This window comes from Tympanuchus pallidicinctus, unplaced genomic scaffold (assembly GCF_026119805.1).
Source record: "Tympanuchus pallidicinctus isolate F22 unplaced genomic scaffold, pur_lepc_1.0 scaffold3, whole genome shotgun sequence".
Classification (NCBI taxonomy): Eukaryota; Metazoa; Chordata; class Aves; order Galliformes; family Phasianidae; genus Tympanuchus; species Tympanuchus pallidicinctus.
In genome coordinates, this window is record NW_026294747.1 from 106,424,682 (window position 1) to 106,441,597 (window position 16,916).

The 16,916-nt window shown below is 38.8% G+C and overlaps 1 protein-coding gene across 1 annotated transcript in view; it reads right to left on the minus strand.

Annotated features, from left to right (window-relative positions):
• Window positions 1–147: 147 nt before the first annotated feature.
• ITGA9 (integrin subunit alpha 9) overlaps window positions 148–16,916 on the minus strand; it is a 214,506-nt gene continuing 197,737 nt past the window's right edge. Inside the window, exon 28 of the mRNA XM_052693234.1 lies at window positions 148–5,047. Coding sequence (XP_052549194.1) covers window positions 4,949–5,047 — 99 coding nt within the window. The 3' untranslated portion in view covers window positions 148–4,948. The remainder of the gene's footprint in view (window positions 5,048–16,916) is intronic.

A 16,916-nucleotide genomic window follows, 5' to 3' on the forward strand; every position in this document is an offset into this window, starting at 1 on the left:
GACAGAAGATGTCCACTAACCACAAGCAGATGAGCACATGTGCACACCATTTAATGCAAACGTACACGTGAAAATGTCACACCCTACTGACAGAAAAAATACTTGAGCTGGACAAGGACAGTAAGTGACAAGATGGCATTACCAGGATAATTTTGCAGCCACTTTTTATTCCAAAAAGTTGTATTTCCGTAAACCTGACATTTCCAAAACAGTGCAAGTGAATTCGAATACAGGTGATCCCGAGCTTCTAAATACAGGTGACATCAATAAGAGTGAACACATTCTTCCAACCACAAGTTCACAAAAAAAGAAATACAGAATTTTACAATATATAAGGAGTGACATTCTAAGAAAAAGGAGTGACGATGATGTGGGTACCCTACTGCATGTGCAGACCACACTCCAGAAGTCGTTACAGTCTTCACCCCAGTTTAATCAATGTACAGCATGTGAACCAAATCCTGCTTTTATTTATATTCAAGAAACTGTAGCATCTGCATGGATTTGGACAAACACAGAAATTAGTTCTATGACTCTGTTAATCCTTTAGAGAAAGCAATGTTACACATTCCCACATCACACGGATATTAGGCTTGAAACTTGTGCAAGACTCCAAAATGTGCCTATAAAGAGAAGACATTCAAGAAAGTCAGTACTAAATATTGCCAAACACAATCTTCGTGCAACTGTTGCTTTCAGCAAGCTAAATTACTTGCACTTCACTGACATGAAGGGAGCTTCCTTCCTATTCATGCAACGAGTTAGAAAGGGTTGTTCTTATCTGGTATTTTAGGCTTTGCAAAAAAGAGTTTTTCACTCTGAAAGGACCGGGTAACGGGCACTGACTTCACAACAGTCCCAATTTCTCTCTCAGATAATGCAAGTGATTTCCTAATTGCATTTGAGTAAATTAAAACCAAGGTTTATTCAGAAAAACATACCTACTCCTTGTATTAGCAATAATGGCCAGGTACCATGGCATATCAACGGCTGCCTCAGAACACATGAGCCCTTTTGTTGCTTGGGAGGAACTGACGGGGATTCACCTCCAGGAGTAAAAACTTCCAACAGAAGACCTTCAGTTTCCAAACGAAATGCTCACAAAGCATGCTGTGTAAAATCTCAGCTCTTGGGAAATAAAATTCATCCTGGTGCTGTGGATGACCAAGACTCTGCAAGAATTGCAATTTCCTTTTTGAATTCCATCTTGCAAGATGGAAAGTGAATGGACTTGCAACAGCTTTGTGTTAAGTGACTTCTTCCTTAACATTTTTTTTCTGTTCTTCCTAATCGTATTTTTCTGACATTACTTTCTTCCTGCCCTAGGAGAACATCAAGGTTACTGCTGGTAAGAAAACATTCTACCAATGGCTTTAGAGCTTAAACAAAAGATCTCTCAGGTGCTAGCTTACATGTTTGAAATGAGCTTCCACCTGTGCAGCTTAGAGCCAGCACAAAGTGAACTCTTAGTAGGACGAGAACAAAACCAAAACTAATGACTACTCAGCAAACCTTCAAATGAAGTTGTCCAAGACAACTGATGACTCAGTCCCTAACTGAATTAACTGGAGAGAACCTAAACAATGACTTCCAGCTCTGCCAGGTGAGCATCACAGCACAAAGGGACTCAACCAGTGGCTGACACATGGCAACTTCCAGAGCCCTACAAGCTATTTCCAAAGATTAAAAACAAAACAAAACAAAACCAGCTGAACCATAGCACAACAATTTTCGATACATTCTTGAATTACACTCCATTTTCGTAAGATTTCTGGAATTGCAACCAACTATTAGTGGGTTCTTTGGTTTGTTTGTGTTTTTCTCTGTTTCTTTTAGGAGTGGAAAGGTCTATCTACAGGATTTTAATATTAGTATTGATATGTTTCATTGTCAAATCTATCTTAACTGGAACAAAGCAAAGAGCTACGCTGGAATTTGAAAAATGAAAGAATTATTATAAAGATTACACATACAAAAACAAAAGCAACTGTGTCAACAGAACTACTGGGAAGCTAACAGTGATGATAAGAATTTGTGGATTATTTCAAGAATATTTCAGTAATCAGGCCAGTGTCTTGATTTTCATCTAGTGGGGACTTGTGTTGGATCAGTAACAGATACTGCACAGTTTTTAACTGTCTTCTTCATATACTTTATATATGGTCAAAAGATCTTTCAAAGAAAAAGCTACTCTTGACTCTTAAAATACAAAAATGAAATATTTTCAGCATGTCTGTTGTTCGGCATTTCTATTGTTCAGTTGTTGTTTAAAGAGTGAAAACGCAATGGAGGATTTTCAACTTTTCCAAGGGAATTTCCTCATTCTTTGGGTAAAACCTCTTCATCAGTTTAAATTCATTATTAGTTTTTCTTGTCCCTTTAACTCTGTTTTCAATAAATCTACTTTTACATCTGTCATGGTTTTTTTTTTTAAACTCAGTTTTAGAGAGGACAGATAGAAAAAATTCTTACAGCTAAATAAGTGGACTCATTATTTGCTCTTCTGTATATATTTAAGCAATTGCTTACTTAATTCATACTAATTAATGAATTTCACGTCTAACTTTTATCTGGCATTGCTAGGTATTTTAACAGTAGAAAAATAGATGTATTAGGCTTAAATACACCCAGTAAATCTAAGTGATGTCAGAAGAGTCGTACTGGAAGGAATTCAACAGTCACTAATGCAATAGGGCTGCCAGAGGGCTTCAGCCTTCTGTTTCTGCACTCTGATGCAATCTACTACATGTGGTCACGGCTGGATTGTTTTCAGATGCTATCTTAAATGATAACTTGCAAGACCAAATCTTTCAAATCAACAATGATTTTTTTAGGGAAGATAATCAAATAGACTAAAAGTTGTTGGCTTTTTTTCCCAAACACTGAATCAATACTCTTCATTCACTTAAAAACCATTTCCTGCCTAATTGGTGCAGATAGTTAAATTAACAAACACTGATCAATACTGTAGTAATAGCAGGCACTTAATGCCACTAGGAGAGTGGGAGGAACAAACAGGAAACAGGTTAATTTTTTTAAATATGAAACTGTAATGCATTTACAAGGAAGAGCAAGGATAAGGCATGTTCTCAAACAGACTTCTGCATTCAGGTTTGCAAACTTCCAGCAGTTCTCTTACATCACCCTAATGCAAGGAGACAGATCCTGCTACCATTCATTCCTTTTATTCTCTCATCTACTACTATACAGCTTCATCATTCTTTCCCTTATATTAATTTTATACCAACACTACAATTTTTATTTACACAAGGTGCAAAGCACAAGTAGAATCTAAAACCAAGCCCCATAGAGACTTACTGTTTCTATTCAGAAACCCAAGACTTTTTTTTTTTGAAGATACATGGCTGAATTAATTACAATTCCGTGTTTTCCAATTCGACAACTGATTTTATAAGGAACTGCTAATGAATAAAGTGGCAACCTGAGATTCAGTAACATCTGCATCTTGACTAAACTTCCTTAAAACGCCTGATGAAGAATGGCACTCACAGAATCACAAAATGGCTTAGGTTGGAAGGGGCCATAAAGATCAGTGAGCTCTACTGCCCTTCAACGTGCAGGGCTGCCAACTACTAGGTCAGGCTGCCCAGGGCCTCATTCAGTGTGGTCCTGAATGCCTCCAGGGATGGGGCATCTACAGCTTCTATGGGCAGCTTGTTTCATCAATTCACCACACACTGAGTAAAGATTTTTTTCCTAACATTTAACCTCATTTTTCCGTCTTCTAGTTTAAAGCCATTTCCCCTTGCACATTCTATTCTAGGAACATGCAAAAAGGCAATCTCAGGATCCAAAGAACATTTTAATGCTTACATCTACTTATCTCTCCTAAAGCTATGCTATAAACATTGTGACTCAAGTAGAATATTCACAAGGCAGGTATAATAGATACAGCTTACATCAACTGATCACTTGCTTTTACAGCAACAGCTCACAACTCTTACCAGTAGCTTACAAGCCATTCTTCTTAACATTAAATATTGTATGGCTCCATTTAAAAAAAAATAATTTAAATTCCAAGGAATTTGTCAATGCCATGGTAGTTGGCCAAATTTTATCCTTTTGGTATCTCAACTGTCAAATCCTGGACCATTCTTAAAATACTAGAGACTGCAAGAGAAAAATTCCCCAATAGAAACATGTCATGCTTTCTTCAGCAATAGAAGGTGAGCTACAAGTCTTGCTACATGTCACTGAGGAAGCATTTTCATTCTTTCCCATTCAGGTCAGTGAAGGATAGACTCATATACAAAACATCACATATGTATAACACTTCAGGTTCTTCAGTTTATAAATCAGACACCAAATTCAACTCAAAAAAAGAGACAAAAGATTTTGGCTTACTGCCATTAAATGGTCTATATACAATATTACCAAGCATTGTGAATTAAGCATATGAGGTTTTCAGCTATTTTGATCTGCAAATCTTCTCTCTTCCACTGAAGTTTAAAAGTACAATAGGATTTATATATACATGTACGCATTCCCAATGATTTAGCCAGATATCAGTGCTTGAGTGAACTATATAGCTATTCAATAGAAACTATAAAACATCGATACAAATATAAAGACATGATCAATATAAAAAGCTTATATTTATAAAAAATATTTTTAGGTAACAGTCTTCCCCTGAGGGTATACCACATAGTTGGATTCATAAATATTGCTCTGCACTGCAGCTTGGTTACCAAAGTTCAAAGTTCAGCTCTAAAATGAAGTGTAAATAGCTCCAGTCACCTGATATGGCCACAGTGGTTGCCTCAGGATATGTTCCCTAGCTTGTTAGAGTGATAAAGACACAGCATCAACAGGGCCTCCGAAAAATCTGGAGAAGATTCCTTCTTCCACATATGGAAGATACGAGAGCAGGACCTATGGGCAAGCAAGCACGTGTCATATGACTGGGCTTTCCCTTCTCGAGGGCAGTTCACTGATTTTTCTGGACCCAGTCCCAACTATCTTCGGTCTCCTTTCTGTTCTTTTCAGCCTCAATAATTTCTTTGTACCTCCGGCGGAAGAAACCCATCTGCAAATTAAAAAGAGATTATGGTGGTAAGTAACAGCATCATTAGATTGAAACTTACGTTGTCAGAAAATATTGTGAAAAAGAAAGAAAACAGCACCGATGTGAATGTCTAATTTCTGAGCCTGGAGTCATAGCTCCTTGTTTACATCAATATGAGATCAAATCGTGTCCCAAATCTTCACGAGTCCTTTGCACACTACAGTTTAACTACTATAAGTCTTCCTATATGAAACAAAACTACTAAACTACTAAACAAAACCAAACCCCAAATATTTCTAATAAACACAGACCAGGAATGGCAGATACAGGGTTACTGGTATCAAATAAAGACTAATGTAAACTTTGGATGTAATCCTAAAGTACAAGCTAGCTCTTGGGTGCCAGATCCAGGATACTGGAGTTTTATGAACTGTGCTCCCACTGTCCACAAATGCATGAAACAGAAGAGATCAGAGGAATTCAGTGAGATCACCTTCACATACCTGCCTTTTTTTAAATTCTCTGAGAAAAGCCAATACATGCTGTTACTGGTGCTTCATCATGGTTGTGAAGATGTTATTTTAGCTCCTGTGTTTCCAGAAGTATCAGCCATAGAAATTACTCTCCTCTTCCTACCAGGAATCTAAATTTAGAGCTCAAGTTTTCTATTTAATGATAATTTGTGTTCAGATGCTTTAGAACAAACAGATAGCTTCAGATTCTTCCTTTTGCTAAATGATTTCCCTTGTCTTTTTGCAAACAGCTGTGTGAAGTCAGAAGGCAAACCAGAAGTCTGATCCTACAAGATGCAGAGCAGTAACAATAACTATTCTTCTTAATTCCTAGACTCTTGTGATTAAAATAAATAAATAAATAAACAAATAAATAAAACGCTAGCAGTTTTCATTTCAGTTTGTATATAAACCTCTTATATTTCTGTTTTTTGGTGGTTTTTTTTTTTCCCTTTCAGATGAACAAAAATGATTTTAATAATAGACCTTGGTAAGTATTCACAAATACCTCCTCAAACTTAGCAGTGCACCATGTAGACAACTGAATCAATATTTTGTTCATCATAATTAAACATTTATATAACTCCTACCACTCCAAACCTGTTTTCTTAACTCCTGCTGAGTAAAACACAATGCGTTAGACTGCCTCTATCAGTCAGCTATTCCCATCTTTTATTCCCAAACTGGCCATATGTAGGAATATTTTGTGCTGTTTTATCACTGGTATGGTTCTGTTAAGTCAGACTTTCTATTTTCAGTTCTTCAGCAACTTTATTTTTCTTCAAGTATATTTTAACTCATGGGGCTCTGGAAGACAACTTGTTCAAACTGATGAGTGTGCTCATCCAGCACAGCTTCCTAAATTGTAGAACCACAGAATGGCTTGCGTTGGAAGGGACCTTAAAGATCATCAAGCTCCAACCTCCATATCTGCTACTCAGTACATGCAAACATGCTGATAATGGTCTTTCTGTTTCAAGTCCTTACAAAAAGGATGCTGTCAAATTTTGAAGAGCCATGACTCCCTCGCCTCCCAGTGTCTTTAAGAATGGTGTTCTCAGGAACACGGGGGAAGAAAAGGAATTAAAGAAGAGCTTAACTAGTTTTCTGTTCTTTAAACTTGCTCAAAACAAACAAACAAAACAACAAAAAACAAACAGGTAAACTTCCATCTCCTGTAGCAAAAAAATAACATCACACTGATTTTTTTTCACTTCTATCTACAGCTCTACCAGTGCAAAGGATGTATTCTGAGAATAAAACCTCAAGATGGCAACATCTTGATCGGACAAGAGGGGGATGTCTTTCAATTAAGAGGGGACATTTAAGTTGGATGTTATGAATATATTTTTTCCACAGAGGGTGGTGAAGTGCTGGAACATGCTGCCCCAGAGGCATTCAAGACTGGGTTGAATGAGACCCTGGGAAGGCTGATCTTGTGGTTGGCAACCCTACACATTACAGGAGGGCTGGAACTAGATGATCTTTAAGGCCTCCTCCAACCTAAACAGTTCTATGATCATAAAATCTTAGTGAAACCTTACCGATGCCCGTGTACTTTGGATCAATGGAGACTTAAAGCTGACAGCAAACTTTGTCCTTAGGTTTTCATGCTCCAACATGGAAGCTTTAGATAATTATTTTACTGGTAACAAAATTAAGAAGTTAGAACCTCCTTCCTCCTCTGTCGTCGCCATGTTCCTACCAGTGGGATTCATCGTAGGTACTTATTTTAGTCTTGGGAACCTGCAGATACACCTTACATATGCTCAGGGAGCAGATGTGTCGAAGAAGTGGGTGCCATTTTTGTTTTATCAGGTTTTGTAACAGACCGACAAGTTCTGCACACTGAAAATAGAACTGCCAGGGGACTTGGTTTCCTAAGATTAACAAGAGAAGTTCAATTTGTAGCTTTTGAAAACAGGTTTTAAACCCCTAAGGTTTCCATCCTTCATGCTACAACATCCTTGGCTCAATAAAATCCTCACTTGAAGTTATAATCAAAATTATAGAAAGGCTTTTTAATTTCCTCTAGGGCCAAACAAACAAAAGCAAACTCCCACTGTTATTTTAATAAAAATTGTCTGTTTGTGAACATCTGCTTCAGGAATTATCTTTAAAAGTTGGTTACGATAGTTTTGGTATTTTACTATTTCATTACTGGATACAGAATGCTTTTGTATAACTTTTCAGTAGGGCAAAAAAAGTGAGCTGAAGATATGAATAAATATTAGTGAAGCATGAGATCCAGCATCTACAGGTGATTTCACTGTGAAGCTATGTATGTTCACTTGCTGTCAGTGCTGTGGATAATTCAGAATTAAGTAGAGAGCTTAATTTAAATGCAACATAAATTAGAAACTGGACCTTAAGATTTTTTTATTGGACATTTTAAAAGCAGCGTTTGGGATTGGTTACATTTGCCCTCCCTAAAAGGAAAAGGCATGCTTTGTTATGGGACACTGCTTCTTAGGGTCAACATAGCATGCTGCCACTTAATGAGACAGAGTCCTTCTGATCATCAGAAAGATTTTTTTTTGATGGCTGCAAAGCAGTCACAACTTATCATGGCTTCACAAGAGACCACACAGTGCACATATCCATCTCCTTACAACAAACAGATTTCATTAAAAATGACAGCAATATTAACCCATATGGCAATGGCAGATAAGTGCCTGTGGCAAGCTGGAAAGAACAAGTGAGTTTAACATGCTGGAGAAGGGGTAGTAAGGAGGATGACACATGGATAAAAGCCAGAGAAATGGTGCAACATGGATACAGAGTTTATGCTGTTTCAGTTCACTGGGGCAAGGGTGACATCAGAGACTTTTTGCCTCCAGTATTTTTTCTGCTAATGTAAGGCCCTTAAGAGAACTCAGAAATTCCAGGGAGGATAACTGGGACTCAGTGCTGAATTTCAAACAGGGTAAAGAGGAGAGATCACCAGCTATAGCAGGAGCACTGCGGTAAAGGCATTTGTAGAAGGGGCATTTTCAATGGAGCAGTGCAGTGGCCTCCAGCCTGCTTCATGGTCCATGATTCTCTCCTGTTGTTCAATTCTCCCACTTTTTGCTTTCCATAGAGGCGCATTCATGTGTGTACATATGCATGGATGAATATGGCAAAGGACCAGTCAAGTCCAGACCTGTGAGCCCACCATGCAATGTGCAAGTGCATACCACCACAGGCAAGGAAAGGACTGATGGCAGTACTCTGGTCAACAAACTCGTGCCTGGGGAAGGAACTCGTCAGATGAAGAGCAATGGGAGAACCTTATTGCGGGAGGCAAGGAGAGAGTACACGGGAAGACAAAGGGATATAATGGAAGAAGAGCAATCAGCTACCAAAGGCAATGCAGGAAAAAAGCAAACCCTAGTCAGAGTAGGGTGAAAATTATCTGAGAAAGCTGAAGAGGACCTCAGTTTTGGGCCTTCTGGGTCAGCGTGGCCGAAAAAAAGTCATCAACAGGGGGACACTACTCAGCTTGCCTCATCCTTTATTCTTAACCCTACAGGGCTCACCAGAGGGGAACAGCTGGGGCACCAAGTCCCAGTACATTTTCTCTGAGGGAGATCAAAGCCTTCTGAAATATAGGGATATTTCCAAAATCCTGGGGCTATCATTGTCACTCCCAATGGAAGTGACATCCCAGGAAGAGAGAGATGGACTGAACTGCCTGCAAACCTACAAACTGCCACAGTTTACATGTCATGATAAATGGCAAAGGAGCGTGTCCTTGCTTTTTAAACAAATTCACACAAATTCAGACAGAAACAAATAAAATGGAAATAAAAAGTTGATACAGTCTTTATCAGAATAGACAAACAATGGCCAGTCCCTTCTGGAGATGCTTCAAATAAGTATTAGAGCTCTGTAAATACGGAACTTAGATTCAAAACCTAAAAACACCCATAGATCTTACACTTATTCTTAACTGAGCTGTTCCAGCACGTGCACCTTTTTCTAGCAAAACCTTACTGCCATCTACAGTATAATCTGAGCAGAAAGCATGTTTCTGGCAAAACAGAATAACAAAGCAACAGAAAATCTGTGTTTCTTGTTGTCTGGGGAATTACACCTGTTAGTGTGAAGTTATATCTTGTCACACGACAGCACTGTCAAGTCTTGAGTATTCAAATCTTGAGTATTCAAAGTCCCTTTCACTCGCATTCTGCTGCCATGTCAGTTCTAAATCATTTAAAATCACCCGTAACACTTGCACAAAGATGCATTCGTCAAGCACTCACACAAACTGAACATCCAAGCCAAAGTAATTCTGAAGTGTTAACATCATCACAAATTACTGCCTTTTTTTTCTGCTGCTATTTTCTGCCCTCCCATCTGTGCCTCCACAGGCCAGCCACTGTCCCAAACTAATAAAGAGTGAAATAAATTAAGTGTGGGCTACAGAAGAATGGTAAAATTACATATTTCTTTAAACTAGTCTTTTTCTCATTATTGTCATGCGTTAAGAAACAAGATAAGAGCAGCTAGATCCTCCTGCAAAATAATATTTTAACCCGACTTTAGTACACTGGTATTTGCAGACTGTAATTGAAGGAATACAGGTTTGTGAACAATGTTCACACAGAATCTATAACATTACCAGAGACTTTTGCCACTAATGTCAATCAGCAAGGTATAAATTTTTAACTACATTTCTACCACATCCTGATATACTAAGCTGCACACGAGGAAGTATTGACTTCTGTCAGTACAGAGCTTCTGATAAATGTCTTCTAATGGATTATATTGACCAGAGTGCAAACTAACAAGTAAAAAGAGAGCGAAATAAGTACTGATATACTTGCAACTCAGAAATAAAACAAAATTTAAGAGCCACTGAAGAAATCTCCCACTGAACAACACCTGGATTCTTTGAGTTTACTGCCTTATTCACAAGCCATCTTTATTATACAGTTACTTCACTACAGTAAGCACAATCCAGTCATATCTGAACAGCCACAGTCTGGATTTACATCAGAAATGATTTACTGCCCCATCTCTTTAACCTAGGCAGAGGTCCAAAGCCATTTACCTGGTGGCCCTTCTGAAAGAACTAAGCAGTTCAGAAAATGTACAGCTAATCATACCCAAAGGGAGAACCAGGAGCTTCATCCCCAGCAAGGTGCCACCAGCACCCCGAATTTCTGCACAGCAGACTGGTGCTGCTGGGACTGGAAGCACTGAGCGTTTCCTCTTGCAGAGATCAATTGTTGCTTATTAACACGAATCTCATTTTACTACTGCCAAGAAGGCAGGGGAAAAAAGAAAAAAAAAAACCAACATTTTGCACTTGGGTTCACGTGGCCCTGGATCATTCTGGCATGTGGCCAGCTCCAAGAGGATGCACCATTTCCTTCCTCCCAATTAAAGTACCCTTGCCACAGTACAGAGGGGTCATGAACAGATATTGTGGATCAGCTTTTCCACTGGGGACTGGCAAACTGCCAGTGCCTGGGCCTCCCTGTGAGGAAAAGGCCTTTTTGGAAAGTAGCCATAAGTACTGGCTGGAGTTTAAGGAGAAACTGTATATTTGGGAGGAAGGATGGTATTGTGGTTAAGGTAACATGAGGACTCCGGTGGTCTGGCTTGATTATTCAGTCTTCCACTGACTTTCTGGGAGGTGAATCTCTTTGCTTTTCAGTAACGTAGGTCCTCATTTGCTCAATTAAACATGCAAGAAGATAAATACATATGCTTCAAACATCACCATTTCATAAGCAGTTGCTATGTGAGTGAGTTGGTGCGTATATGCAAAATGACAAACAGAGCTTTGTAGCTGGGAAAACAAGGTAAAGAAAAGCTGAGCAGTTTGCTCAGTGGTAAGCCCTCTTTACAAACACTTTATTCAGCTACCATGGAAGAATCTGACATCTAACACCTGTATCTAATCCCAATTTATTGCTATACATGTTGCTATGCAGAAAAAAATGAACAAAAAAGTACAACATACCTCCTAAGTTCATGCAGACTGGCAAATTAACTCAAGATATTACTGCTAGTGCTTGGAGTGAAGACCTGTAAGACTCCATAGATTTTAAAAGGAAATCTATTTTATATGGTTTAGTAGTAAAACAAGCATAGTTTTTAAACATGTTTTTTTCTCAGACAGTAACCTTGTGAGGCTGAAGTAATAATGAAAAAATAACATGCTCTTTTTTTGCTAAACCGAGCCCATGCAGTCATTAAATAAACTACTTATTCAACCAAATGCTTTATGTCTGTCTCAAAAGCCAAGTTTTCAAAGAATATAAGGAAGGCTGAGTACTCCGAGTAGGTAATGCAAATTCAGAAGAGCCGTATAATGGAAAAGACCCATTCAGGTGTGCAAATGAGATAACTGCACTTGGAGACAGATACCAGTTCAGTCAGTCTGACACAGTATTTCAGTATTTTTCCAATACAGCGTGTCTTGCTGCTGTCACTCATGCGTATGATTTGGAATTCACCATGTGACAAGTCATACCCTGCAGTGCTCGCCCCATTCTAAACACACTGTCCAGTCATCAAGGATGTGTTCCTCTAACCACCACTCACACAACTTTTCTCCCAGGAGTTGTTCATTATTTTCAATGGACCTGCTTGCTAAGGAGGTGCAGAATAAAGTTGGCAGCATTAAAGAGCATCTGAAGCAAATGTGTGCCACTGAACTCCTCCGTGCTGAAAAAATGGCTTCCACTCACTGATCAGTCACATCAGACACATCAGTCACTCACTGATGCTTGCTGAGTGTCTACAGAGGCCAAACAGTGGATGTGAGCACAGTGAGGTGGTGAATGGTGTATTCAGCAGTGGTGACAGTGACGGTGGGTCACCTCCACTGGTGCAGATTTTTACAAGTGCAGCATGCAGGCTCTGATATGTCTGATAAATTTTATTGTTATTGTGCTCTTTGTATCTGTTGTAGTTTCCATGGAAACAAATAGAAGGTGTTACTTTCAGAGAGACTTATGTATTTTGCTAAGGAAGCTCTGGTCTGTGGAAACAAAGAGAATTCCTGTGACTGGACTTTGAAAGCTCCTTCAGCACTGAGTTCTGGCAACTTCACTTTATTGAAAGCATGAACTTCTTGCAGGATAGCAACTGTGTACAGTAACTTGCATGACAGATGTTGCAAGCATACTTGTAAGTTTAATCAAAAAGCAAACTAACCAACATTAAAATCCATAAACACTTCCACATGGTTTAAAGATTTTTTTTTTCCTATTGCAAAATTTTACTGAGTAGTTTATTTTTAAAAAGTCACAGAATGAACACAGCCATCATCCAAAGTTCATCTGTGATTATCAGTCTCAAGAACTGGAAAGAATAAAGTGTTTGCTGCAGATATGTCTGGACAAGTTATTATACACTGATTTCTTTATCTCAGCAGGGAACAGGACAGTAATTAAACAAATCATTCCTGAAAGTGCAATTAATTTAAGACATCCATCAATCCATATTTTCTATTTCCTCTCCAAAGAAGAAAAGAAAAACTACTGAAATACTTCTGGGTTTCTTTGATATCCAAGGACTAAATGTTAAAGACTACTTCTGGAATCAATAAACTGTAGCTTTACAATCATATTTCGATAGCCCTGACTTGCCAAAAGTATATGAATTAAAGCTGTACGATGTCCATAATTATCTGAATAAATTATCTGCATGGCTTTAGCTGAACTAGGAGGAAATGGCTACGGCTGGTGTAAGTCATAACACAGCATTTCCCACTCTGACACCAAGCCTGAAGAGAGAATTCAGACTATGCAGGTCACATTTTCTCTGCTCTTGGTGTTGGATCTGAGGGATGCTAACAGCTTCCAATAAACACACAGGCTGTATTCCAGCAGCAGGGAACCTTGGAACTTTAGGTACTTATTTGCAACTTTTCAGTCTACACACATATTCTTCTGCTGGTCTGGGCTCCTGAAAATGATGGCTATATTTCTTCTTTTTGGAAAGACAATTCAAACCACAACCCAACCTCTCTCTTGCTAGTGAGTTCGATTTATTCTTGCGGTGAGAGCTACTGAGCTGCAACGGCTGGGATGTTCTCAAAGTGACCTGGCAAGCACCGCTCCCATTTGGAGGACATTGAGACCAGAGAATGCTCAGCCACAGTATTATTACTGTTGTACACTTACATAGCTCATTTTATCCACAAAGATAACAAAGGCATTTCACAAGTACTGGACACATTACCACTGAAATGTTGCCAGCCCTACTCTTGTGGGAGGTGAACAAACACTATATGGTAGCCAGCAAACCCACTGGGGAAGTCAGTGTTTCAGCTACAACAGTAGCATTAACCGTTTACTTGGCTAAGAACAAGTAAAATGCAAGGATGTCTATAACCAATCATCATGTAACATTTAGTCAAATTTCAAAAAGCAGAGCAAATCATCCGAATAACCTACTTCAAGAACAAAACAAAAGAAGCATTTGAGTCACTGCCACCAAATAGAACCCCTTTTGCTCTTGGAGGGGTCTATAAATATTTAGTAATACTCACTTTGGTCTTGAAAAAGGAAACTATATAAAACACAGCTCTGAGTGTTCTTTGAGAACATCTGCCCGGGAAGATGTTATTTGTAGAGATAACCAAACATTTCCACTGCCCAGTTCCTTCAAGGTTTTCAAGGTGTTACAAACACTGAAGATTCATCCATGTTTGGGATGTGATATGGGTTTGGCCTTCAGTGACAGAACCTAATCATCACGCGACTGAATTAGTACTGCAGTAACAGGATAATACCAAAAAAAGCCAAATTCTGGATAGACTGAGCCAACAATATGTATAAAAAATGCATGCTGTACCCTTGACAAAAGATTACTTATTAAAGCAGGTAACAGTTTCCATGAAGCAAACACGTAAACAGGTAAGTTGTGGAGCACAACCACCAAAATTAAAAGTTTACCACAAAAACTCCACAGAATTGGAGCAGCAATTTGAGAAGTACAGAAAGACAAATGTCAGAGAACATGAATGAAATACATACAAAGTTTTGCATTTTCAGTTGACAGTTGAGTTTGGTCTGTGGTATATAGCTCCTGCAGTAAGGATTTACACTTTCATAAGTGAGATAATGTGAAAAATGAGAAAGAAACAGTACCAGAACATGGAAGAAAGCATGAGAAAGGGAAATAAAAAAGAGAAACATAGATATCCTTTCTTTAACGAGTTCTTAGGCAGCTCATAGAAACATCCACATCTTGACAGAAACAACTTCTGGGCATTTTGAAATGCACCCTTCCCGTAACTCGACCCTAGTAAGTGCAATAGCAACCTGAGCCAACTGCCTTGTTTATCTGAATGATTATGATTCTTAAAAGTAAAGTATCACCACAGTACATACTGCTTTATTCTTGGAATTCCATGTACAGAAAGGAAGAGGAATGCAAGTTACGAACAGAAGCAACTTGCATCAAAGATACGGAATGCCACTAAGTGTCACCAGGCTTCTCCTGTCCCCAGCTCCACAACCTACATTTGATGCTAGACAGACGTGATAATGGTTGGGTTACTCCACCCAGCCAGGAGGCTTTTTGTAGTGAAAAGGGTTCTTCCTGGATAAATTACATGGAAAGACATATTTATACGTATATATATAGGGAAATATGTATTTCCCCTCACAGAAAGCTTGACTTCGCCCCTATACTAAAATCCAAGGAGGTTTTGTGCCATAATGATATATGTGTATGGTCTGAAGAAAAAAAAAAAGAAAAAAAAAAAGAAAAAAAAATAGAAAAAGAAGTTTTATTTCATCACAGAGTCACAGTTCTAAAACCTGATCTCCAGGAACCAGGATAGGGGTTGGCACAAGGACAGGACAGTAAGTAGCAATTAGCCTCTGCCACCTGAGCTGTAGATAAAAGGGAAAGAAAAGGTTTTCAGGCTTGTAACACGAGATACATAGAATGGCAAAGAGTAAGAGCAGGTTTAGCCATTCTTTTTTCCCCTCTGTTGGAAAACAGCAAACTGTATGTTTTGGCAAAATGTCTGAGGCCCTAAGAAAGGGAAAGTGTCTCCTTCCAAAAAGGGGAAAGAGAAAAATGCTCCAACAACATGTGAGGTAATGACAAACACTGCATGCAGCGGAATGCAAGTGTTCCTTCAAAGTCACTCGTGCAGTCCCAGAAAAAAAGAGTCTAAATAGCTTATCAAAGCAGATAATCAAATCCAAATAGACCTTTAAAAACACTTCTTAGGTTTGTCTGGCCTTTTTTTCTTAAAAATAAAAACAAAAACAAAGGAACTTCACAAACAAAAACAACCACCTTTGTATTTCAAAGCTTCTCCCCTTAAAGCTGTGCCAGGAGACAGTGCCATCCACACATACAGCCTCTGCTTAAGTGAGGATTTCGTAAGATCAGCATAGATCAGGATTTAAGTTCCTCGATGGAACAAGCCTGTTAGCAGCCTGGACAAACTGTGAGCACACTGAGTGAAAAACTGTCTTCAGAATATTTCTCCTACAAGTTACAGGAAGTCTTCAAACTCTAATTTAAAGGCAAAGAGCAAATAGACAGAGGTCTAGCACATAGGCAGACATCCTGAAGAGTAGTAATCCCTTTGATAAAACAAAAAACAACACATGCATATGGGTACTATTCTGCTGGTCTTTCTCCTGTTTGCAATCCTGCCAAAAAATCCAAGGTTTAGAGCAGAAGAATGTCTTATAATGCAAGGGACAGCTAGATTAGCTCTCCACCCCAGGAGCCCCAAAGCTGTAGAACAATTCTAGTACCTCCTCTTCTACAAATTGAAGCTGTATACAACAAGTGCAGGCTCAGTTCAGAAATAAACTTAATTTCTATATGAATCAGTTTAGATAGAAGTCCATCTCCTGTACTAAACACAGAGAAAAAAAGACAGCATTACTGCAGTGAATACAAAATCTCTGTTTTGCAAATCACTTACACCACTGGCTCCACATATGACTGCTGCCCAGACATCCATTCTGGTGCTCTGTAGCACTTCCCCCACCCCTTGACATCCTCTGAGCACAGATCATTTCTTTCCTTTCTGTGCACTTTGTCTAAAGCAATATGGATTGAATGACTCACTCCATTATTCAAGCCACTTCCAAGGTAGCACTCCTATTTTTGCATTTGTGTTATAGTGTAATATTTATTGTGTCATAATATATTACGCTTTGGTTTTTCATTTGCCAGTTCTCCTCTGATTTACAGGTGCATAAATCTATCAGCTCTGAAGAGTTTCTTGTTCCCATGTATGGCTGCAGTCCTAACTGTTGAGTGAGCAGTGCGTGAGATAGCAGTCCCCAGAATAATACAGCCATGATCATTTTTCCCTTCTGAAACTGCCAGTGCTTATGAAACCCTGGGTTCGTTCAGCACATGGGTAGTTGTCCTGAAGCAAAGCAGCCTCTACT